This window comes from Ammospiza nelsoni, chromosome 15, assembly GCF_027579445.1.
Source record: "Ammospiza nelsoni isolate bAmmNel1 chromosome 15, bAmmNel1.pri, whole genome shotgun sequence".
Classification (NCBI taxonomy): domain Eukaryota; kingdom Metazoa; phylum Chordata; class Aves; order Passeriformes; family Passerellidae; genus Ammospiza; species Ammospiza nelsoni.
Window position 1 is genome coordinate 11619393 of NC_080647.1, and position 25964 is coordinate 11645356.

Here is a 25964-nt window from a genome sequence, read left to right on the forward strand (position 1 = left end):
TATCTTGCAAGTACTGATAAAATAGTTCATAGATTGGTTATGTACCTGCATAAATACATTTATTAAATACACAATGGAATTTGGATCTGCTTTTTTTTCTGAAAGCTGCCCTACTTGTGTTGAGCAAATGTGTATCACTTGAACATTTTTGATTATTTTGGTAATTTTCTAAATTTTCACTGTTTTTAGGTCAATCAGTGCAAGATAAAAATATTCTTAATTGATAAATTATTGTTGCTTCCTCAGGTTACAGAAGTGAATTTGAACAACATGCTGTGCCCAGCCATCTCAGATCCTTTCTATGGGCCCTGGTACCGAATCTGGGCATCTGGACATCAGACTGTCATGACCATGACTCATGGGAAGCTCATAATCCTGCTGTTTCACAGTGCTGTCCCCACCCTCAAATGGAGCATGGACTTGCTTGGACTCCCAGCTAAGAAAATAGACTGAAATTTCTCCCCACAGAGCAGTTCATACAGGAAGCAGAGATATACTGGAAAACAAAGAGGGGGGGATGAGAGGACAATGTCTTTCTACTTCTTCCCTCAGTTTTTTGCCTCAAAAACACCTCTGTAATGAAGTGAGGTTTTTTTACCTGCTATTTCTCACTGCCTATTGCCAATGGCAAAATTAGTGGCCTTATTTTGGGGAAGGTTCATGTTTTATACATTTTGTATAGATTACAGTAGAATCTTGCTAAGCCACCATTTAAAATTAGGCCAGGACCTGTCCACATTCCAGCAGAGAGAGTGGCAGTGCTACCTCATTTTGATTCATTTTCCATTAAAGAATTGTACACTTCTAGGACAGGAAATAATGCTGAATTGTAGCACTCCAGTGATGTGAACCAACATGCTGGACTGCATCTCCTGGCTTAACTCTTAAAGCCTGAATGTTCCAAAATGGTCACAGGAAATCATGCACACAATCTTCCAATCAGAAGTGCAAAACAGTGAGGTTCTACTGTATTTTCTTAAAGCTGGTTGAAAATGTTGGGGAACAATAACTCATTAAAAATATTAATCAACTACTTAATTTCTAAGCTGCAGTGGGTAAGTACCTATCTAGTGAAGTCCCATCATGATGCTTTGGAGATGCTTTTATTTTGGTAAGGGGAAAAAAATGTTGAAATAATTTCAAAAGACCATGTTATGTATAGGCCATGATAAGATATTGCATCCACTGTTCTGTCCTGACTTAGAACAAAATGCTTTTTTTTCACTTACCTTATACTGGAGAAGGAGTGGAGATACCAAGTCCAATGTAAACATCAGGGGTTTTTTTATATTTAGTATCCTTTGAAACATTCCTGCTTTGTCTGCGCTGATCTTCACTGACCAGACTGGTTGCTGAAGAAACCAAATGAAACTGTTCTCTCCCTACAGTTCTGCCATATTATGTGTATTGATTTTAAAATACAGGTATAAAAAGGAATGTCCAATCAGTGCAGGCCTCTACTGCAAAGGGCATGTTCCACTTTAGTAGCATGGCCCATCAATGTCTTTTGGAGAACAGGATGGGCAGAATGATCAACTGTGCTCAAATTTTGCAGGAGGAGGAACCATTGGGCAGAAAGAGAGAAAATCCTGACTGTGTTCTTCCAGAATTGTGAGTCCATTATGCAGACTGTTGTGTTTCAGGGCTGCAGATTTTTCTTGTACAGAAGTTTGGGGGAATTTATAGATTGTGTTGTCAAAGCTGTGATTTGTAAGATAAACCAAAACCATCATACCTCCTCCAGCTGGATCACCTGAAGGTATGTGCTGAAGTTAAGGTACAGATATTTATACCTCAGGAAGCAAAAGTAAGTTGACTTTTTTTTTCTTAAGAAAGCAAAAAATTATTTTGTGAGGGAACAAATGGCTACTTCAAATATTTTTACTCCATGTGATTGAAAAAAGTTCACCTCAATCAGAAATACATTGTCCCATATTCTGATTTACAAACTGGTTTCTGGCATTTTCCATGCCTTGCTGTGTATATATAAGAATATACTGTATGCTCACAACTTGAGAACATGCAGCATGTACCTAAACTGTCCCTCAGGCATATACAGCTGGTGTTAGTATTACAATAGAAGGACTTTAAACAAATTTTGCAAATACTACTTAGCATTATTATTTGCTTAACTCATGGTTTATGGGTTTTTGTTTTAATTGCCTTTTTTTTTTTTTTTATACAATCTTCCCTTTTTTTTTCCTGTCAGGATATTGTAGTTACTGGAAACACTTCTCTAAGTAGGAGCCTTTTCTGTTTTCCTTTTTTAAACTATAGCATTTCCTATCTGTAATCATCTGCTTCAGGGCATTCCAAACAAGTACAAAGCAGCTGCTGTTTGCCACCATTGACTGCCTCTGGTCAATTAAAACTGCAGGAGCATTTCAATGAGCTCAGGTGTCTCACTCAGTGCAGGCTCTGTGCTTGGAAAGCAGAATTTGTAAGCTCTTCTGGCTGACTTAAAATTCAGTAGCAGGAATGTGAGCAGAGCTGCCAGGGCCATCCCTGGGCAGTGCAAAGGGATTCCTGGTGCAGAGCTGCTGGGAGTGCTTTTCCCTCTTATGCTGCTCCAGTTGTTTTGAGTCACACAGAAATTCCAGGTGTAATTTCACCACATGGGGTTTGCTGCTGGAGCTGCTCATCAGAGCCAGTGGGGCACTTGGACTGTCCTTCTAAACCTTGTGTGGGCACGTTCTGGAGCTTGTTGAATCTTTTCTACCAATTTAAGCTGAGAAAATGTCTCACTGAACAAGGCAAAAAAGTAGAGAGATAACCAACTCCTGCACTCAGTAAGGATTTTAGAAGTACTGGAGCTGCAGTGAAGGAATCAAATGGTGCAGCTGGAGTCAGGTGGGAAGGCAGGCAGTCCAATGTTCACCTTTTGAATATAAACTGTTGCTTATTTGTTGCTGTGCACTATCAGTGAGGCTGGCTGAGTTAGAACAGAATCATTTAGGTTGGAGAAAACCTGTGAGTTCATCAAACCAAGCATTAACCCAGCACTGCTGAGCCCACCATTTACCCTCATCCCCAGGTGCCACACCTACACATCTTTTAAACCCCTCCAGGGTTGGGGACTCCACTGCAGCCTGTTCAAGGCTTGATAACCCTTCTGGGGAAGAAATTTTTCCCAAACTCCAATTTAAACCTTTCCTGGTGCCACTGAAGGCTGTTTCCTCTTGTCATGTTGCTTATTTCCTGGGACAAGAGGCTGACCCCAACTCTCCCTTCAGGCAGTTGCAGAGTGACAGGTCCACCCCGAGCCTCCTTTTCCCCAGGCTAAAGCCTCAGCCATTCCTTAGATGTGTGCTCCAGACCCTTCCCCAGCTCTAATGCTTTGCTTTGGATGTGCTCCAGAGCCTCAGTGTCTTTCCTGTAGTGGCAGCCCCAAAACTTACAATTATTCCCTCCTTCCCTATGCCCTTCTTTGAAGGCTTTTAGAACTTTATGTAGATTTATGGTGACCCACCACTCAAAATTGCATCAGTGTAGCTGAGACAGGCTCCACAGAAGGGGAAGGATAGGTCAGAATGGGAGCAGAAATGGGAAAAACTTCTGAAGCAATTGTGGAACTTCAGATCCTTCATTCCTCACCTATCTCTGGTATCTGCTGGGAATATGCATTAGCCAGAGCTTGCCATATGTGCAGGAAATGGGAAAGCAGAGTGCTTCATCTCTATAGCACTTATTTGTTGTTTTCCCTGGCAGAGGCTGATTCTTCTTTTCCCTGAATGGTTTATTTTATAGGCAGTTACATTATACAGATTTCTTTGGTTGCTTTATGCTTATTTATGCTGGAAATGAAAGCACCGAAGTGTAATGCTGTTCTTAGGAGGCAATTGCCTTCTCTCCCGGGGAATTACACACTCAGTCCATGTCAAGATAACTTGAAGCTGTTGCCCAGTACCTGGTGATGAGGTTTTACAGTGCTGCAGTGCAATGCAATTGAAAGGGCTGTCCTGGGGCTCCTGTCACAGGTGCCCAGATGTGTCATGGCACTGGGAACTTCAGCAGCTGAAGCAGAGTGCAAAATCTCACCCCAGAGCAACTTCATTTGCTGGCCAGAATACTCCAAAAAATTCTTGTGCAGTGCCACTGCCTGGCCTTCAGAGATGCTGGTGTGGGTGAAGGGGTCTGAACAGAGCCCTCCAAGTGTCGGTATTGTAGGCATTTCAAAAGAAACAAACTCCTTGCTCCAGCTGCCACTGGCTGCATTTCCCTCCAAGTCTACCCATGAATGCAGCATTATTTTGTATAATAAACCTGTTTACTGATGGGTTTGTTTATGCAGCATTGCAGTAAGTAGCTCTCCAAACCAGTAACATTTCTGCCCCCACCACCTCGTGCCACGGCTGCAGCTGTCCAGGATCCCTGCAGTGCTTTTTCCAGGGATTCAGACACTGTACAGTGCCTGAGCTGGATCTATTTGTTCAACTTCCTCTTTTAAGCACCAAAGGAGAATTTGCTTTGTTTCTTTTGAGAGGTGCTAACAAATAGCTCTTGCCCATGTGTTTGCAAATTGATGAAAAGCCACAGTCTGTGAACGCACACCTGGAGCTGGTTTTGGTTCAGCTTCTTAGTTCAAAGATGCTGCCTCAAGCTAAACTTGTGTGTGCTTGAGGAAAAGTCAGTCCACTTGCAGTCCAGTCAAACCTTGAGGTCACAGAGTACCTAAGAGTAGGTTTCTGTTTCTGGCCACAGAGTTTTGATATTCTTGTATATTTGAGATAATTTTATAAAGTTCAATTGTATTTTTCAGAAATGGCTATTTGCAACTGTTAACTGACTGTACTTCTATGTCCTAAGTCTTGCATCTAAACCAGAAGCATTTGTTTTCTATGCATCCATAGCTTATGGAAAATAGAGTTGTGGTGTTTTCTTCAGTGTGACAATTGTTTCACTCTAGGTGGATCCTTAGCAATTCAATTCATCCTTACAGTTAACAAAGCTCTGAAAAGCCAAAACCCAGGAAGAGGGTACATGTCAGCCCTGGTGGGAGGTTTCTGCAGGCAGGCAGGTCAGCTTTGGTGTTTTCAGTTCTACAGTGACAGGATTCATAACAAATCTGTTGATTTTTGTGACCTTGTACTTCAAGTGATATTGCTGTAAATTTCTCTTGCAGCTGCTCGTGTAACTTAGTCAAAGTCAAGCTGTTTTATAAATAATTTTATTTTTATTCAGGGTCAATTTTGTACTTTTAAAAACTCTTTCTGCATTTCCTGAGTCATTATCCCAATGCTGCAGAGGACACAGCAGGCAGAGCAGTGAGCACACCCCACTGTCCCTGACCATCCTGTGCCAGGGGCTGGGCTGGAGCACCAGGGGCCTGCAGGGCTGCTTTCCCCACACTCCAGTCCCAGCATGGCATTATCCAGGCACAGAAGGGGTTGGAAAGGGCAAGGATGGATGTGGATGGGCTCAACTGCCACATATGCTGTTAGGTCTGAATAATTTGTAAGTGTTATAAATTTTGTAAACTTTTTAATGTGCTAAACTTTGGTTATGAGGTAACATTTACAAATGAGGGGTAATTTGTGTATTTGTTTTTGTATTCTGCTCTGGTGGGCTTTTTTGTTGTTGTGCCCTAAGTCCAGATCATTGGGCAAATAGTTGTTAAACCTTGGAATTAAAACAAATAAATGCATTTTACTGGATACTGGATAGTTTTGTTATCATTCTAATTGTGCCGTGGCTGAGTCTGTCTTGCTTAGGACTTTGTATAACTAGGTAAGAATCACAGAGGCACATTAATATTAGCTCCTTATAAATCAGGTAAGAAGATGGATGCTCCTGTCTGAAACAATCTGATGTTGTCTACCTTGCACACAGCAGTTCCTGGGAGAACAGTGGTACTGGGATTTCTGGAATCCTAAGCAGTTCAGTCTGACTTTTGCCTGTTACCTGTCAGTCAAGAGCAGTTTACTGGCAGAGCTCATTGCAGGCTATAAATCCGTTAATCACTGTTTAAATAGGACCTGTCCTTGTCTTTCAGGTGCAGAGTTCAGGGGGCTGTTGCAGCACAAGGATCCTTTTTCCAGGCTTCCTCACTGTTCCTACCCCAGCCTGGGCAATGTCCTGTAATTCCCATTTCACAGCACTTTAGCAGAAGATGTGAAAACATATACAGAAGTTTTCAGCTCACACCTTTTTTCAGAAAGCTGCTGTAGGACTGCACTCAGCCTCACATCACAAGGTGGCAAAGTAGTTATAATGTACTTTGCAAATGCTTCTGGCTGTAATAAACATGATTGCAGCATAGTTAAATGTATTCTTGTGACCCAGTACATCTCAGACAAGCAGGTTATTGCCTTGTGTTCAGTTCTTGGCAAATACTGTTCTTGGAAAAAGAACATACTGGATGTGCCCACCCTGTGTTATTATATATCCATTGCAGAGGATTCAATTTTTCATGTGGCTGGGGAAAAGAATCAATTTTCCAGCTTAATTTCTCTGGAAGAGTACAAAGACTGAGGAAACAGCTGAAGTAGAAATCCAGTGTGAAGTGCTGTATGGCAGCCTGAGTTGAACCAAGCAAGCAATTTCCCATTGCAGGCACTGCTGATTACTGTCAGCAGCCCTCTGTAACTAATTGGAAATCAGCCTTTTATTGTTTAATACCAACAAATATGTAAGAATAAGTGAGTTTCTACATCTGAAACACCCTTAATGCTACTGGCTTGGTTTGATTTTTACAGCATGGGAACTGGAGAGCTAAAGCAGTGAGAAAAGTGGGAACCCATTGTAGGAAGTGGTAATTAGCTCTGCCTTTCAATGGCCTTGGGGTTTTAGACTAGGTTTAGTGTAGGTTTTACACTGAATTTTACCAAATCTGTGAGCCAAGCTTCCATCACTGGTTTAGTATTTACCCAGGCAGGTTTCCTTTCAGATGTTTGTTACTCTCCTAAATCACAGTTTCAGAGCAAGTGAAGGAATGGCTGCATCAGACTTCAACATCCAAAGGTTACATGGACTCTATTGCTCTGCTTTCAAAGGCGCTGCAGCTACAGCCAGCAAAGCTTTTAAAAGAGCATGAGGCAAACAAAGCCCTTCAAAACTCAGAGCTGAGTTCCAGGGAGATGGAATGCTTTGTCTCAGGAATTATCCTACAGAGGAAATATGCTCCCTCTACCTCAGACTCAGTAGAAAGTGTCTCAGTGCACCAAGAATTTGGCTGAGGGACCAAAGTTCTCCAACTCAGTTTTGGCACCAGCTGTGCTGTTGCTTTGACAGATGTTCTTCAATACACACTGGCACAAGGTTCTGTTGAACAGTCTGGCTGTTAAGGGGTACCAGTGCTGTGTTGCTGACACCAGTATAGTTGGTTCTGCAAAGAAGTTTTGCTTTAAAAGCATTTCTGCTTCACAGGAGGGAGCTCAGGCCTGGACAGAATTCCATGTGTAAAGTTAGACAAGAAGTACAAAACTGAACTGGCAATTGATATAAATACTGCTGAATATACTGATAAATAACTGATGCAGCTGATATAAATGGTGATTTCACTGGGAGTGTTTAGTGCACGTACCTTTCTCCAGTTTGTTCCTACAGCAGACAAGACAGGAAAATATTTCTAACACACCATTAGCCTTTGACATTAACACCAGGTACAAATGCTTCAATAAAAACACTGACCAAGCAACACAATTAAGCAGAGAAACATAAAAAGAAATGGTGATTCTTTTTCCTTATTTTATTGGGTAAATGATTTAAAAGGTAATAACAATAGTGTTAAAACTACTACAATATCTTTCCACAGCCATATCTCACAGACCCACAGATAACCTTCTAGCATTTTTTTTTCTTTTTCCTCATTTTTCTCTTTTGAAGCCGTACTTATATTAAAATGCCCATTTCAACAGTTTCTTCACACTAATAGCAATTAAATGTGGAAGGAAGAAGGATCTAGTTATAAAGGAAGGGGGTTCAGGTAATCTGTGATATTACTGTAATCAATTGAGTTGCTAAGGAGGGAAGGAAAAGACCGAGGCCTTACAAGCTACTCCAGGTAGCTCTAAGCCCATGTGTGTCACCATGGCATTGAAGATAACTCAAGATGCTGGTGAACAATTTAAAGTAAGTTTGTTTTTTTTTTTGTAACATATAAAACACTAAAATAACTTAGAAACTAGATCCAAATATCTTGAAAAGAATCAACTTTGATATATAAAAACAGTCATAAGTTGTTACAAAAGTTTCAAACAAAAGTTTGTTTTCTCAGTGCGTTTATGTACCAGCGCAATTACTGAGTCCAGAGCAAAGAAAGAGGTTTTTCTTTTTTATTTTTTTTCTTTAACAGTAATAAAAAATGAGGAAAACATATCTTTGTATATAAAGAATCATTGCTGGTCTTAAGAATAAATGTAACCAGAAACCCTTAAATCTGAGAGGCACACTTTGGGTTTCTCTTTTTTTTTTTTTTTAAACTTTTTTTTTTTTTTTTAACATAAAATGAAAGTCACCAGTTTATTTAAATGGAGGAGATACTCAGACTCCCCAAATAAACTTAATTCAATTAACATCACTAGCAAAAATCAGTTAGAAACTGTACAAAAATAAAAAAGTTAACACATTTAATCCTGCAGGGATTTTGTAAGGACTGGAAGGCAGGCTTTAGGAGCAGCATTTGGGCATGGCTGGAGGCTTCTTTGGTTCGATCTAACACACATAAGAGATGTAACCTACTCCAGACAACAGTTTTAAAAACCCGCACAGTTGAGACAAGTAGAGGTCCATATACAAACTCCAGGTGTGCCAGGGCTGTGCCCACCTTGGTTCCAGAGCGGGGCTGAGGTCAGGACCGGAGCGTCCCCCCCTGCCGCGGTGGCAGCGGGAAGGACACTTGAAGCATCACCGAGTAACAGCTTCGTGTCAAGTCTATGGTTTGGTTGTCTAACTCAGTTTACAGAACAGAGTTTTTAGGAACATTAGGCAAGAGATTGAAAAAAAAACCAAAAAAACCCAACAATCTCTTCAATGGAATAAGGCAAACTGAGTAGTGCTCATTAAAAAAAAAAAATAAATCAGCATTTCAACTTAACAAACAGTGAAATAAGCTACTTGGTTGTACCTTAATTTCTATAAAGTACCCCAAATGAAAATCAAATCTGTAGCTAACCCCAACAATGCAGCTAAAAGCTACTAAATGTAACTACGAGGGAATGACATTTGTGAGAGCAGTTGCTGATTAGCTTTAAGCAAACAGACCTGTGCTGTGCCAGTGCATGTCACAGTGAGCTGCACGTTTGGTACGAAGAATCCCACAATTACAGAGAAACAATCTGCAGCAGTTCAGCACAATGTGCTGAGGAGGTAGGTGCCCTAGAAACACTGTAGGTAGACTGATTATTCCAATCTTAAAAAAAAAAAATCATACAATCTGATTGACCACAGACTCTGTAACAGTTTTTAAATTAGTGATACAAAACTCTGGTCCAGAAGGGTCTGGCATAAGCTCAGTTCAAAAGCACACCTTTACAGTTTGTATAACACCCTTAACTATATTTTTAAGCAACAGCTACTAAGAGATAGACAAAAATGCATTGTGCATTATGCTGTATACAAAAAGGAGACAAAACTATCCTTTTCTCCCCCAAGCCATGGTGGGAAGTATTGCTGACCTTGTCCTTAAAATCCTGCAGGATTGTTTATTCATCAGTATATCATTATTACACTGGTAAGAAATTCTGTATAACATCTGCATATATCGAAGATTTCTTAAAAAATCTGATATGATTTTAGATCCGCATGACCAGTCACGTGACCTTCTTGAGGTTGATTAGCACCTTTCAATACATATATATTTTTATATATAATAGATCTTTTTAAAAAACTTCTAACAATGAGCTCATGCAGAAGCACGAGCGAGCTGTAACGAGATGACAGATAAAGATGGGGTTGGATGACTTTTTTCGCAGCAGAATGATTCAGTTTGTGCTCAGGTTCCCTATAAGGGCAAGAAAAAAAACCAACACAACTCTATCAGGTAGCCACTTGTTCACATTTCCACTTGAAGACTAATTCATCTAAAAGTGTTCCCCAAGTAGAAACAAGACAACAGTATCATCCAAAATAGCCTCTGTATAAACATTTACTCATTTTTGCAGCTTCTGGCTGGCATCTCTTGGCTCCTGAAATTTCAGGCCCTCTGCTTAAAAATTAAGGCATCGCAACTGAAAATGGTAATATTTGGACATAAATGCTGTGGATGAAGGAATACCAAAGACCTTCTATAAGAACCTCCATAGAAATTAAGTGGCAGACCTAACCTCACATAAGGGATGAGCATAATTTATCCTTATCCGACTTTGAAACCCTATTGAAACGCTTTTACAGTTAATCCAATTTTTTTTAAAACTGAATTTTATCTATTTGATTTTTATATATCTATGTATTTACAAACATTCATTATTCAAAGTAACTGGAATTTCTGCTTACTGTGGTTTACTCACTCAGATTAGGAAGGTCTTTTCTGTAACAGGCAGCCTGTGCTGCAACAGGCAGCAGTGGGAGTTCTGCAGGCACAGGAGGAAGCAGTGAGCTCCTGCCATCGACTGGCCTTGCAAACAGACCACACATACCTTTTACTAAATCCTATTTTTACAGCAGGAAAAAGTTCCAATCGATTTTCTTTCTTCTACCGTGTGGAGGGGGATCAGAATTATTACACAGTACTTACAGCTCTCAAGCACTATTCCTGCAATAGATGAAAACATGTAACATTATGGCATACTTGTCCTGGCTCTCTCACAAGAGTTTTTCCTTTTATTAAACAAAAGTTAACTTGATCCAACTATTCAAGACTTGATAAAATTCAGTAAGTTCAAAAGCAGATGAAGAACAAAACAGGGATTTCTCTTTTCCAAAATAAGTTTGCTAATAATAATAAAAAAAAGTAAATCTCACTTTAAAGAGAAAAAAAAGTGTCCAAAACCCTGATGCCAGAGCACCCTCAACAGGGTTTGCTAAAATGTCTGGAGTATATGTTTTCTATGAATTTCATATATAAGTATATAATTATGTTATAGTCAAAGGCACTAAAATCTAAATCCATTTCCTTCCTAATACGACATCTGCTACTCACCAATCTGTTTTTAGGACACAAATGTCACTCCTAATTTGAGTCATCACAAAGGCATCGTCTCATTACGAATGCATTCTCGTGACTACTCCTGACAGCCCTGGGCTGCCTGTGATTCCCAGCACAGGATGGGACACAAAAGGGTCCTGGGTTGGATTGTGCCCAAATCATTGAGGCCACTTGATTCTGAAAATGCTGCCATGTTAACATCACCTCTCGCTGTACATGAGTTGCTTCTCTTCATCCCAAAAAAGCATTTTGCATGTCAGCCTTGGTGCTCCGGCTGTTTGTGCTGGATCTGGAGATCCTGTACAGAGCTACATGGAATCTTTACTGTGAAGGTGAGATATTGTACACACAACGTCATTAAGAATGTTATGAAAATGCAATTCATTGTCTACTTCAATACCTGAATCTGATATGTTTCATTCCCTATCACACCCTTTAATGCAAAAGCCATGAATGCCTTCTTGCTAAGCAAAGCATCCCTAACTGCAATCCTTAAACTCTTCCTTCCATCCACAGTTACAGAAAGCCTTGATTGATATAATTCAATGTTAATGAAGTAGAAATTTAAATTTTCATAAAAAACCCAAGGGTATATGCTGCAAAAAAATCTGCAGTGAATCAATAAGAAAAAGGTATGGGATCTTTGTAGTAATGCAGTTTTCCCTCCCGTTGCCATGATGAACTGAACCAACCAAGGAGCCTCAACATGGCAACGGAAACTATCATCATAAAATGGTACAGTAATAGAGATAGCTAGACCAAGAAGGGGCAGGGTCTCCTGGGAAGAGGTCTGCAGAGAGGTCCAGTGACTGGTCATGCGGCTCAGTGTCAGGAATAATGGTTGTATGGTGGAAGGGGGTGCCCAATACCATTCTGGAAGTGATGATGCTGACGATGGGCAAGGTACTCTGTGTAGCTCATCGTCATCTTCTCACTGCGGTACCTGGCAAAGAGCAGAGAGCCACTTCAGGAACTGTTACCAGGAAGCTGCAAGTAGCACCAGAAATGCTGCACTGCTGCTTTGTTTAGTGGTAAGAGCTCTGTACTTCTGATGCTGGGATTAAGACTGACTTCAGCTGCACAAGGGAACTGCCACAAATGCCAGGGTCATTTCCTGAATCATGTGACAAATCACAATGTAACTGCTCATGAAAAAATACTTTAAGCAAACAGAATTGTTAAAAATGGTTGGCTACTATGCTGGTTGAGCTAGAGGGAATAGAGAATGTCCTGTAGCTTCAGCCAACACTCTACAAAAATATAGTAGGAAAAACCATAAACAAGCACTATAGATTTTTGGGCTGTTTTTAAACAATCAGTATCGACTGTCTGCCAAATTCTGCTTTTAAAATTATCCCAGCTCCATTAAATATAGTTACATTCTTTTTAGACTAGAACCACAGAATATCTCCTGTTGGAAGGGACCCATCATGAACAGCGAGTCCAACTCCCTGCTCCTCACGCAACTACCTAAAACTAAACCATATGGTGAAAAGCATTGTTCAGACACCTCTGGCCTCAACAAGCTGGATGCCATGACCCTGGACAGCTTGTTCCAGTGCCTGACCACCTTCTCAGTAAAGAATATTTTCCTAATGTCCAGCCTGAACTTCCCCTGAGGCAGCTTCATTCCTTCCCTCACATTCTATTGCTGGTCACCTGGAAGAGGAGATAAGCAGCTCTGTTCCACTGCCCCCCCAGGAACCTGTAGACCCCAGTGAGATCTTTCTCAGCCCTCTCCAAAGTGACCAAAACATATTCAGCTGCTCCACCTGAGTCTTGCCCTTGAGGCCTTTCACCATTTCTGGTCACTTTCCTCTCATCACACCCTAGAGTTGATGTCCTCACAGAGAGGCACCAAACTAATTTTACCAGGCACTGAAGTGAGACCAGCAGGCCTGTAATAACAAGGGTCTCCCTTCTCCCAAATGGAACAACACCTGCCAGCTTCCACTCCACTGGGACCTCTCCTGCCTCCCAAGTCAGTTGAGAAATAATGAAGAATGGTCCCACAAGAACACTGCCCAACTCCTGGTAACTAAAAGCAGAATCCAGGTCCTGACAACAAATATTCTGAATACAGCGTTGTCTGTGTATATATATTCTGCATCAGTATTGTCTGCCAGTGAGGAACACAAGGCACCAGTGGCTGCTGGGCCTTGCAGAGAAAGCAGCAGCTCCTCTGGAATCTGTGGATGGTACATGGCACCAGTGAATGGAACTCCCCCCATGGGACATAAGGAGGGGCTCTGCAGGTGACAGTGACAGACATCAGGGCCACTGCACAGCCCCCGCACAGCTCTGCATCCCCACCTGCTGAGCTCTGCATCCCAGACCCCTCTGACTGCTCTGAGTGCCTCTGTGCCACTGTTTGGCTCTCTTTCAAACCATGGCCAGAACTGCTGGGTGTGAACCTGAAGGGAGTGACAGACTCAGGATCAGCCTAAAGCTTTCTTCACACACAAGATGTTTACTTCAGAAGACTTGAAAAAGAAGTTAAAGACCCTTATTCACTCCTCCAGTAGATATTTTCATGTATGACAATAAATTATTAAAATGAGGTTCTACAACAGGTTGTCTAATGCTGGAAGACAATTAGTATTTTAATAATGCTGTCTCTAATCTGTCAGCAGTATCTGAGATTTTAAGCAAGTAAAACAGTCAAAAAACCCCTTTTTCTGGTATGTTGAAAGAAATTATGGTTTGCTCATTTCACTTATCAGGCAATTGATTGTGGTAGCAGTTTCATTGTTGTGAACTTAATTACACTAAACATAAGGCTTTTTGTGGGGGCTTTTGGGATGAGTGGGGGTGAACTTTAGGGGTTTTTTGTTTGGTTTTGTGTTCCATGCCATTGCTCCAAGCAAAATCATGCAGCAGGAAGAAAACGTGTGCTATACAGAATTTTTGTTTAATGAAAAAATATGCTCATTATTTGCTGAGGTGCACAGAAATGATCTATGGCATTATTACTCTTGCCCTCAGCTATCTTCAGATACACTTTTTGAAAATAAGATAACAAGGTGTACAGCTGGAATGAATTAAAGGGAGACTGGAGCTCTGCACTTAGAAATTCAGCTGGCTTCTGTAAATCCCTCCTCCCTCCTTTAACCTTCAGAATAAGATGTTTCCCTTACTCAGAGCTACTCCACAGTAGTTAGGTTCCTATAAGAATCCAGAATTCCAAACACTCATTGAGACCCAAAATTTTTATCTCCTTGAAGAAGACAAATGGTCAAAATTTCCTTATAACCTAAGATTTAAAAAAATCCTGTTTCTCCATGCATGACTAAATAACGAGTTCAGCAGTCATTTTACACTGCAGGCTTATACAAATAAATAGATTTAAACCATTCCTACAGACATTCATACAGACTCCTCTACCCTCCACAACCTAAGGACAATATTATGGGCAGAGTTTTTGCTGCTAATTCTGAAATACCTTGGCTGCCACACACTAAGGGGCCCTCAAGAACCTCAAGAAAAAACAAACTAAACTGTTCTGAAATAAAATATTAAAGTCTTGTCCCAACTCCTGGGAATACCCTGACACAGTTTCAGTAGAACACTGGCTGTGGAAGCAGTGCATGGCTTGCATGTCTCACACGTCAGGATCAGGGAAACCTGCACTCCACAGGGCATAACCCTGAGGTTTCTCTGAGGATGCAGAGCTCTGAGGGGCCTCCATGGCAATGCAGCAGCAGCCTCACCATGCACCATCTGCCCAAATAAATCCAACAAGAGCAAGTAATCCCTGTTAACCACAGCCCTGAACACCCCAGAAATCCCTCTGTGAGAAGGCAGAGCTAAACCAGCTGTGAACATGCAGAGTTATCAGCCCAGATCTGCAGGAACTGACACACCATGGTACTGAACAGGCAGCCCTCACTCCTGCTTGGGGGATTCACTCATCCCTGTGCAGAGCCTCTCCTAAGCCTGCACTGCTCTTGGGGAACAAAGGAACCAGGAATGTCACATCCAGGAGAGTTCACCATTACATCTGCAGGAGCACTTACCAGGAAGGAGCATTACAAGAACAGGGTGTGTGTGGTATCCCAGTGCATACCTGGTTAGCTTTATTGTTTTCCTGAATTCATTAGTAATTGGAGCTTTGTAGCCTCCTTTCCTCAACAAGGAATCTATGGTTTGAATGTGGTCCCATCCTGTTGAATTTCACAGTAGCACAAATTAGTGAGAAATGAAGCAATAGGAAGAGATATTGCAAAAGCACAGTACAGTGTGTGGTGCTGTTGAGGGTGCAAGGGCTCTGCTGGCATTTGGGATAAACCAAAACATTCTTCCCTACTTCAGTACAGCTGAAGGAAATACCACATTTAGGATTTCTTTACACACACAGCTCACTCTACAAACAACATATATTTCTCATCTCATAGCTGAAATACATTAAAAGTGAACCTACTCTACCCAAATGTCCTAAAATGGGACAAAACAAAACAAAACAAAACTTTTCCAAAGCATTCTGGTATGATCATGTATCACAGCCACTTTTGACATTATAAATGGTTATAACAATATGGAAAACTAAATTTATGTATAACATTTAAAATAATAATTAGTTGAACATGTGAAGAGAACTTGAAATCAGACTTCTTCATAAACATCACCTCACTTTACAGAGATATGGCTGACTTCAGAACAACTATATATTATAGGTGTCTAGATAATGCAAGAAGCAATGGATTTAAAATACAGATTCATTACTGTTCTCAATAAAATCTTCATGCTATTCCAAACCTCCTATTTATTTAAAAGACTCTCATATTAGAAATAGCTGTTAGACATATTATTTCCTAAAGACACAATAATTAGTCACACTGTTACATTAAAAAACCTGCAGAAAACACAATAGAATTGAGCACATACAAAATTCAAATAAGCAGTTCTGGAGATTTTAAAGAATCAGATTGCAATTCATGGTCTACTAAAACTATTAAAAAATTTAGACACATTTCCTCCACAATTCCTGAATTTTAAAAAAAGCTTAGAATACTCCTAGACTTTTATGAGACTATCTGGAAACAGAATTATCAATTAAAAAGAATTCTCAGTAAAGGTATCAGCTGAACTCTTTGTAGACAAACTTATATATAAAAAGGTTAAATAAAAGCAGCAGTAATGCAAACTATAAATGACTGAGATACACTCTCAACCTTGGAAATAAAAAAAATGAGTGTTCAGAGTCAGAAAAAGACTGTTCAACAAAATCTACTCTAGTTTTTTAAATTCACAAACTTAAGTCTGTGTCTCTCTTAAAAGGACTTTTAACAACATTCTTTTGTACTTCCATATTGAAAATAATTTCCTTCCATTCAACAAAAACCCTGGGAAGTCAGTGTTTGTAACAGGAATTGAGTACTAGCAGAAAGCACCTAACTGAAAAACAACTTGATCATCAGGATTCAGGAATAAATAATGATTAAGATAATTACCCAGCCATCCCAATGCTAACCAGAGCTTCTGCATCTCCCTCATATCCCAGCCTAGCAGCCACACAGAAATTGGCAGCTTTTAACAGCTGTTAGCCTGGCTGACTGCACTGTACCATTCCTCCACATTTTATTTCCCTATAGCTCCATGCATTTATGACTGGCTCAAAAATCAGCTACAGTTTACTGAAGCCCACTAGGAGACTGACACAGGCATGTAATTGGCATTTTATATAAGAGTCTTCTTACAATTAAACACTGCTCCATCATGTGACATCAGTGCAAGGTCAAACACTGCATTTTAGATTTACAGGAATGTTAAACTCTTCACCAGATCATAGGAAATAAAGTGCAACAATGACCTTGCTCCTTGGCAACCTCGGGCAGGTAGGTGGCCGTGCGCTTTGATCCTTTCTCGTTGATGAACTCTATTCTAATGCCATGCACACCCACCTGCAAGAGATTGGCACCCATTAGTACATCACACAGAGACAGCCTGGGAACTGGCATGGTGAAACCCAGAACAGTGGTTAACAGCATTTCACAGAGTTTCAAGGAGGAGGCCCTGCAGCGGGTGGCATGTTTTGGAGAGGTGTTCACTTACTGCCATGAAAGCTCAGCAGCAGCACAGGTACACAGGATGTTCCTCTGCTCCTCACCACAGAGCTTCATTCCTGGGCTGGAGGAAATCCAGCTGAGGAGCTAAAGTTGTTCTGTCTCCTCTGACACTGTCACCATTGTTGTTGCTGATAAAATCACCTGGTCACCAGCTATAATCTGCAGGCAAAACAGCTGCCAAATCTCATGAGGCTTCAATTAAGAGCATTAATTTTGTTCAAAGCAGCAACTGAACGATCAAAGATTTGTCACACTATGGACTCGAGCCTGGAGCCTTCAAAATTTTACCTCATATATGAGGAGGAAATGGAAATATTATAAAGTACCCAGCCTCAAACTCCTGTTTCTGAGCTACTAAGAACTGCAAGGTGACAAAATGACAGCACAGAAACCAGTATTACTAATACCAAGGAGCTGGATGCAGATAAAAATCAAAATGCCAAACATATTAGGAGAAAAAGAACCAAGAGGCTGGGCACATTTCCAGGGCATTGTTTAAGGCCCCTGTTTTCAGGTTACAGTAATTCTGTGGAGAGTACCTGCACTGGGATCAGGCCATAAAAGATATTCCATTGCCAGAAGGTTTTCAGCTGCTTTTGAATTCTGTGCACAAACACAAAGCATTATTAGATGGACATTTTTATGCCCACATAACCAAGATGTTATTTCCATTTGAATCTCAACACTGCATGTGAAAATGAGTCAATGTTTTAAAAGGATATCACGTTGTTTGGTGTGGCACATCCTTGAGGACACAAATTTAATTGAAAAATGCTGTAAAATTTTCTCCAGTAACAATTTACTTACTTTATCATAACTGCAGGGAAGTCAAAAACCAAACAAGGAATATTTACAAAGCTCTACCACTTCTTCAATTAACATATTTTCTTATATTAAGACTTTAATTTTTAAACTTTTCACTCTTTATATATGATATGAGCAGGGGAAATGGGAGGAAGAGTCCCTTGTAGCTGGCCAGGGCCATAACCATTCTTCCCTACGAATCTAACATTGTTCATAAATAGGAAAAATGTAACTTTGTGACTAACAAATTTAATTCACTGTAACTTTTAACATATTATTTCATTACCAAACATTCCTAAACCCCAACTTTCATTACATTGATATATATAATCACCAGAGAGATTAAATCTGTATACTCAGAAGATACAATTATAAGCCCAAAGGCCTGAAAGTAAAATGAAATTGTTAGAAGCTGAAAACAGCCTACAGAGTTTATGCCCAAACCAGTAAGTTTCTGCAGCTGGTGATTTTGTAACTGTGTAAGATTAAATATTTCCAGGGTTTTCACACCTTTAAATCCTGCAGAATATAAGATTCTAAATGCTACACAATGCTTTGCATAATAACCAGGAGCACTTAGTGATGCATTGAAGTATGATGCAACATTCAAGTTGCATCAATGCTCTGGATGGTTCCCATTAACCAATTTAATGGACTTTTAGGCCCATGTCTGTAGAAAAAGGGATGTACAGCAGGGGAGAATTTCATAGCATCCTGTGGAGCATGAATTCCAACAGTGTAGCCGGGCAGGACAAACAGCTTTTCATTGTTCCATTCCAGCTAGCAGGCTTGAGTTAAATAAATGGAAGCCACACACAAGCAAAGTAAAAATGATCCACACTAAGACTGGCATGGGCACAGTGTGGAATTTATTTTCCTCAAGAGACTGGTGTTCAACTGATGCAAAGTTTTGTGAGATTTCCCAAAATAGCCCTCTCCAAGATGGGAGGTAGGGGCTGGGTCTGTGGATGGCATTAGCTGCCCTGCTACCAGGACCAGCAAACACCTTCCTACACAGCCTCAGGTCTGCTGCTCAGACTAAAAATACTGATGCACTACAGGCAGCATTCTGCAGAACAACAGCAGCTGTCTGTGAAGTTTAGAAAAACAAACCAATCTTGTGCAACAAAGCTGGAGTTCTGCCTCACCTATTACCATTCATTAGGGAAACAAATGCCTACAGGTACCTCTGGAGCTGAAAAGGGACCACACAATTGCTGCTTCAGCCTCCCACGTGGATAAGAACCCATTTAAATTGTTGCTATTGGGAGAGGAAAGCAAGACAAGGAGAGAGACAGGCAAAAAACAATCCCTGACAATAGAAATATTTCTATGGAGTTTTAGAGCATGAAATACTGTGTTCTATCTGATCAGTTGTATAAGTGGCCAGAGGCCATCTAAAATTAGGTTCTGTGACAATATCAATTAAATTAATAGATATTTCATTACATCTAAGGATTGCATTAAACAACATTATTTTACTTCTGAAATTACCTTTACAAAACTTAAGACTTTGTTGTGTATTTAAACACATTCATATTCATTTACACACATTATTCTTTATTCCCATACACCTTGGGATGAGAGAAAACATGTACATGTCACATTTATTGTTTTGCCAAGTGCCTATGGCACTAGCCAGATTACTGCCCACAATACCTCTCTCTTTATATATCTAAGAAAAAAATGGTTCCAAAGCCCCCTCTGACAGCAAAGCTGAAGCACCTCTCCTGATGGACTGTTCTGCCCCAAGGCTCCAAAAACAGTTCATTAATTTGTTCCTTTTGGACTGACTCTCCAACCACACTGAGAGGAAGAAATAACATTATTCTCATTAGACTGTCCATGGGGAATTTGGATAAGCACCTCAACATCAGGCCTTGTTGACATTTCAGTTTCTGTGGACTCCTCTGTGGAGTAAATTATCATCCAAATAATGGTTCTGCTTGGTTATATCTACTGCACTGAAATCTGTAAGCTATTTGCATGCAATCACCACTAATTAGTTTAAGATTAATTAATTGTAAACCAGTTGTTCAGAAATACATTAAAGCAGGTAACAAAGAGCCTGTTACAGAGAACCCACATGGAATGGTCCAGACCTGGAGCAGTGCAACACCCCCCTGGTGACAGGAACAAGCATCTGCCTGTTCCTTTTGTCCACTCACTTTCTGTGTTGTGCACCCCAGACCTGCTGCACAGCCCATGCCCATGTGCCAGTGGCACTGTGACACCCTGCTCTGGGTTAGGGATAGCCTTTCTTTTGCCAGCTCAACCTCTGCACCAAACTAGAAAAAAGGTTTTTTCCTTTTTTTCCAACAAAAAAAGCTGACCTAGAACTTGTACAGTATTCCTTGTGATACCACAACAGTAACTTTCCCCTTTATTTACCTGACTAATACTATGGAAATAACTGTACACAAATGTTTTGGAAATGGAAACCTTCAGATTAATTGACTATTGCTACTTTCTTGAAGCTGATCCCACTTGGCATTAGCTCAATCCCACAGCTTTTTAGCCCCACATTTGCAGTAAATATGCTGGCTTCTTTCTGACCATCTTTAGTAGCATCTAAATACTACATTCTGATTTAACAACAGGGGAAAAAGACTCCTCAGGAGGTTTGTTCTCTATTTCATGTCAAGCATAATAATTCATTTACATACATGGAATCACTCCATATTGTCCAAAGAGAATAACATATTGAGATCCAGACTTTCTTCTCAGTTCTACAGAACAGAAGCTGAGAGCCACTGGTGTTGCTGCACTTGCAGGCAGGAAAGAACTTCCACAACTCCTGAATATACCCACTTTGTCAACAATGAAAAACTGCCTTTCAGGCAACATTACTGGCTACAGCTATTTAAGCTAATATTTAAACCAGTGCACACAGGTTAAAGGCCTTTTGTATCAAGACAGCATGTACAGTTCTGCAGATTTTACTTGACTGAAGAACAGCAACATTGGGGCCAAGAGCTCTCTCAAAGTATTTTAAGAAAGAGCTACTGCTCAAGTCTAGCAAAAAAGTTCTTTGTTATAATTACATACAATTGCAATGCTTTAGGATCTCCTAATAAAAAATGAGGAGAGGATCAGAATCAGCAGTTCTGAATTAGTTTATGTAGGGAAGGAATGACTGCTGTCAATAGCACATGTTTAAAAATAAATGGTGTTTATGACTTATCTTGTAACTAGTCCTTTGTTGTCTGATCTTTAATAAAAGAGCAGTAGTATCACCAAAAACCCTCACATGTGTGAGTTTTTCCTGCTGTCCATTTCTCTGAGGTGGAAAGGCTGTGCAACTGTGCAGCAACATCCCAGCAGCAACTGGGCCACACTGGTCTGTCATGGGCTCTGAGAAGCAGAACTGGAGATGCAGCTCTTACACTCCCAGTGTTCCTTTCCAAGCCCTACATCTGCTCAGCACTGCAACTCAGACAAAGTCACAGGTATGTAAGAATGCTAAGTTGTATTTCAGGAAGCATCCTTGTGAACATGGTATTGAAGTGGTCCTTTAAAGATGTGTCCTTTAATTACTTTTATAAAAGATGAAAATGCAGTCATATGAGAAGTCATGAGGGAACTAACAGCAGTGAATTCACACAGATCTCTGTGTGAATCTCTGTTTACTTGATGGAAGTTTCTGCCACTAAAGGGTTTCACATTGCTTTTTACAGCTGAAATATTAATTTATTTTGTTTGGGAAGGTAATTTTTTAATGTGAGAAAACATCCATCACTCTGCTTCAGCACAGAGAAGACACTCCCCTGAGCTGTCTCAGACAGCTTCACTCCTGACTTCAGATGACATTGTCTCCAAGTCTCTCCAAGCACTGACTTGTCTGAATTGGTAATTTTGAAATACTGTGACCTGTGTCAGCGAATTGCTGACCTGGCTCCCACAAGATCATCAGTAGCACACCTACAAAAGCAGGGACTCCTACCTAGGCTGATGTATTTCAGGATGATCCCAGCATGACAGATGCAGACTCTTTACATCACACTCTAGACATCCTGAAATGTCCTTTTGCCATTAATATTGCATAACTGCAGCTCTCTTAAAAGACACATGGGTGACATAAGCTATCCCACTGCCAGGCACACAATGATGAATCATTCTTTTAAGGACTAACAACCACAAATTTTATAATCTCATATTTATATGTCACTCTCCTCCTCTGGATCCTTTTGTATGGAAACCAAGTTTGTGACCATTTCTTATAATTGTAGGAAATTATGAAGGGTTTTAACAACTCATCACTAGAAAACCTTAAATGAAATAGGAGAGAGCAACTAAGCAACACAAGGCCTTTTATATTTTTGACCCCTACATTATTCCCTTGTAAGTCAGGGGTTTCCAATAAGAACAACTGTAAGAATCCATAAAATCAATCAGAAATCAGAAACACTAGAGTTCAGCACTATGCTTACTTACACTGTTGTTAAAGTCCCACAAGTTCTGCAGAAAAATATAGAAAGTGCATAGAAAGTAAAAGCCTCCCTTTTTTCCTATTAGTTATGAATCAGCAGTTGCCCAAGGAACAAAGCTAAAACCAGTCTTTCCAAGGGAAAGTGGATTTTTGAACTTGGGTTTTGCTTTCAGCTTTTCTTTAAGGAAAAGCTATTGAATGTACATTTTTCATCTCTAAATACAAGAGAAAGTCTCTTTTTCTCCTAAGAAGTTCTAAATATTTAGTCAGGCTAAGTTACCATTAAAGGCAAATACTGTAGCTTTTGTGGTGTCTCTGGCATTATAATGTCTGCAATTCTATGACAATTTCAAAATTTTTCATATGTCCACTCAAAAACAGATTCAAAGAGAAATGAGGAACGCAACATGATGACCGAGATGAGGAGCTCATCTTAAGTACCTTGTTTTCTGCAAGCATCTAATGCTAAATAATTTGGGTAAAGAACATTACAGACTAACACTTCCATCAGCATACACTGTCATACACACGTCAGCATGTGCTTTTCAATCTCTTTAAGGCTGCTGTTCCAAGAGGATGCATGCAGGTTTCCTAGAACCTGGCAATTAGAGCAGATTCAGCTCCATGCGTCAGCAGCATGTGAGCAGTGATTTCTGTGGCCTCACTGTAAAAAGGCCTTGGGAGGGCTGTGCAGGACACTCACTCTGCAAGTAAACCACGTTTGGGGGAAGATGAATATATCTACAAGCTAAATGAAGCAGCTTGTTCTGGGACTGCAATTTTGTGCATTTTGTTTCTGGAAGTACACATCAGACTGTTAACTTCCATACTGGAACAGCCCTTTCCAGAGTCAAGGGAGTGATCTACCAGGTAGATGCTGCAAATGAGACCTCAGGACAGCCTTGCTCAGACAACACCTTCCTTGATGGAGTCTCAGACATCAAGACACCCATGCAGACCACTCTGAGCGCCTCTGTGGGCAAAACCACAACTTTATTCCATTTGCATGGCTCAGACTCTTGAGGTGACAACAGTTTTATCAAAGTGTCTTTTGAATCTATGCACATACCCATGTGTACAGAGTACAAACAGTGACAGCTACACTAATATATGCAGATCATTTGAACAGTGTTACTTCAGCTACAGATGTTCATTTTCATGAAAGATATCTGACATTCTTACCTCCCAATCCATGTAGTCACACACATCTTCAAAGTTAGTGAGTAGAGATACTGAGCAGAAAAGCCGTGGCAGCTCATCCCTCGTCATTGGGGGGAAACGACTATCTTTAAGGGCACTGTTGAAGACAAAACAGAATTTCAAAGGATTTTTTTTTTAATTTCAAGGATCTAATCTGAAGAGTATAAAGGAGAAAAAAAAATCCTGATGAAATGATGACCAGTTTGATTACCCAGTCACCAGTGTAACATACACTCTGATCAACATTTCCAGCTTTTTCCTTAGACATTTGTTTTGGTTCTTGGCTGGCCAATCAGATGATGTTCTGAGGGTCATTCCTTCCTGAACTGGCTTTGCTACTGTGACAATCTTATTATTACAACAGCAGAAAGCTTTTAAAAAAAGTTACAAAAGCAATACCTCCTCCACTTGCAACTTATAAATCCCTTTCAGAAAGGATTAAACTTCTCAACACAAAGTGAAGGGGGGAAGTTCTATAGCCTGCAGTGATCAAACACTTAATACAGTAATGAAATTGTAGAACTTAATTATTCAGTGAAAAAAAAAACCCCAAACAAGCAGAATATTCTCTAAAAAAGACTAACATTCATGCTTACTAGCAAAGGAGAATATTAAAAAAGTGAAAACATCCAAGGGCTTTACAGACCTGTAAACCTACAGGACTTGGAAGTTCTGCAAAGCAGATGTGATTAGTAGCAGGGAAGCTTGCAAACAGCTAATCCATGGATGACATACCATTCTACAGACAGACAGACCTACTGGGGAAAAACCCACACTGAGGGAGCTACCTGTGCACAGGCCAGCACGCCTGCAAACACACAGCAAGCAACACATGAGTAAGAACACTTGTAAAACCTACCTGCATAAGTTTGGTTAAGAACCAGTTAAATTGGCAAAGGGAAGGTTAATGTGAGGATGGCATCTCAATCTTTTATTCTCTTAAGCTTTGAAATATGATGTGAATACAAACATGACCATCTCCAGCAAAAACAGCGATCCTGCTAACTGAGCTTTTAAAGGAGTAAAGAGAATTTAAGAGACTTACTGAAATACTACCGAGCTCTTCACCTGTCCCATTGTTTCATCTAACAATCAGATTGTTCTTAATTGTTTTTCTTGGCCCAGAGCCAGTGGGTGCCCCTTAGCTGATATAATCACAGCCATGGCCAAGGTGTTAGAATAATGGCTGCAGCCTTTGCACCAGAATTCACCAGAATTTTTATAAAGAGCAAAAGAACTTCATAACAGCAAACCATGTAAGGACACGTGAGAAAAAAACCACAACATGTAAAGTTCAACTAAAGGAAATCATCATATGTATAACTAGAAATAGTTTCCCATCAAGAACTAATACCATAAACTGAAGAGTTAAAATAGAACCTTTGTTTTTCTGGGGTGGAGGGAAAGCAAATTTTTGTTGCAGATATTACAAAACACAACATAGTATTGGAATTCAGACTCCATTTCTACACAGACCTGTGAAGAACTGGGGACACTAAAGAGATTTAAAGCATAAGGCCTATGATATTTAACTAATGACTTCCTCTGAAGATGTATCAAAAGCAGGTAATGCTGATGGGATTTTCCAGGCCAGCTTTGAAACTGCTGGAACCAGGCAGAGTTACCATCCTCTGCTCTCTGGTGTTCAGAGCAACATCAGAGATAACTCCTATAGCCACAGCGTACCAACAACATCCCAAAATACCAATAACCTAATTCAGCTCTCAAATCCCCTCACATGGTGGTGAAAATAAATAAACATACATATGTGAAAGGGGGAACACTCAGAACACAGGGACAGCTCAAACCAAAAGTCCATCTAGCTTTAAGTCTATTTAGTAGTAAGTCCTTACCAAGAGCAGTTAGCAACATGAGTGAGTATAAGAACATGGTCACAGCAAATATCCAGGGGTACCTTCCTAGAATACTCTCTAGGAATCCAGTTATTTATAGCTTAGGTATTTTGAGTCAGGGATGGGATCACTGTACTTTAAAGCTCTTCTGAATTTTATTTTGTAAGTTCATGTATACACACTTGTAACTTTTTACCCCCCTTTTTTAATTAAAAAATATTATTGGAACCTCTAATCCTCTTCAAATACATTGCTACAACAGGTTTGCACATTTGCAGATGGCTCATTTCCCTGAGGTCTCCTGTCACGTAACCAATGTATGTGAGCATTCTAGTGAGAAGCACCCAGACAGACAAGCATTATTATTATTTCATCAACAAACAACAAATTCAGTTATCCCCACAAACAACTGTATGCACAGATACTGTTAATATTAATGTAAATCTGTTTCTTGAAATTTATGCAACCATCTTACCAAGCAAAACACTTTCCCTAATGCAAGAATTTAAAACCTTCAAAAGATTTTTTTT

At 40.1% G+C, this 25964-nt stretch overlaps 2 protein-coding genes across 6 annotated transcripts in view; one reads left to right on the top strand and one right to left on the bottom strand.

The window, feature by feature from the left end:
• The window catches only part of TMEM164 (transmembrane protein 164), a 37203-nt gene extending 31549 nt beyond the window's left edge, over positions 1-5654 (top strand). For all 4 annotated transcript variants that reach the window (XM_059482875.1, XM_059482874.1, XM_059482876.1 and 1 more), the window contains one exon: positions 247-5654. In XM_059482875.1, coding sequence (XP_059338858.1) covers positions 247-453 — 207 coding nt within the window. In that variant the 3' untranslated portion in view covers positions 454-5654. The remainder of the gene's footprint in view (positions 1-246) is intronic.
• A 2012-nt stretch (positions 5655-7666) lies between these two features.
• The window catches only part of AMMECR1 (AMMECR nuclear protein 1), a 96992-nt gene continuing 78694 nt past the window's right edge, over positions 7667-25964 (bottom strand). Inside the window, exons 4-8 of one of the 2 annotated variants that reach the window (XM_059482740.1) lie at positions 23564-23678; positions 16893-16983; positions 15150-15246; positions 11953-12026; positions 7667-11407 (exon numbers count right to left, since the gene is read on the bottom strand). In XM_059482740.1, coding sequence (XP_059338723.1) covers positions 11340-11407; positions 11953-12026; positions 15150-15246; positions 16893-16983; positions 23564-23678 — 445 coding nt within the window. In that variant the 3' untranslated portion in view covers positions 7667-11339. Of the gene's footprint in view, positions 12027-15149; positions 15247-16892; positions 16984-23563; positions 23679-25964 lie in introns of both variants that reach the window. The other variant, XM_059482741.1, reaches the window with a different exon arrangement.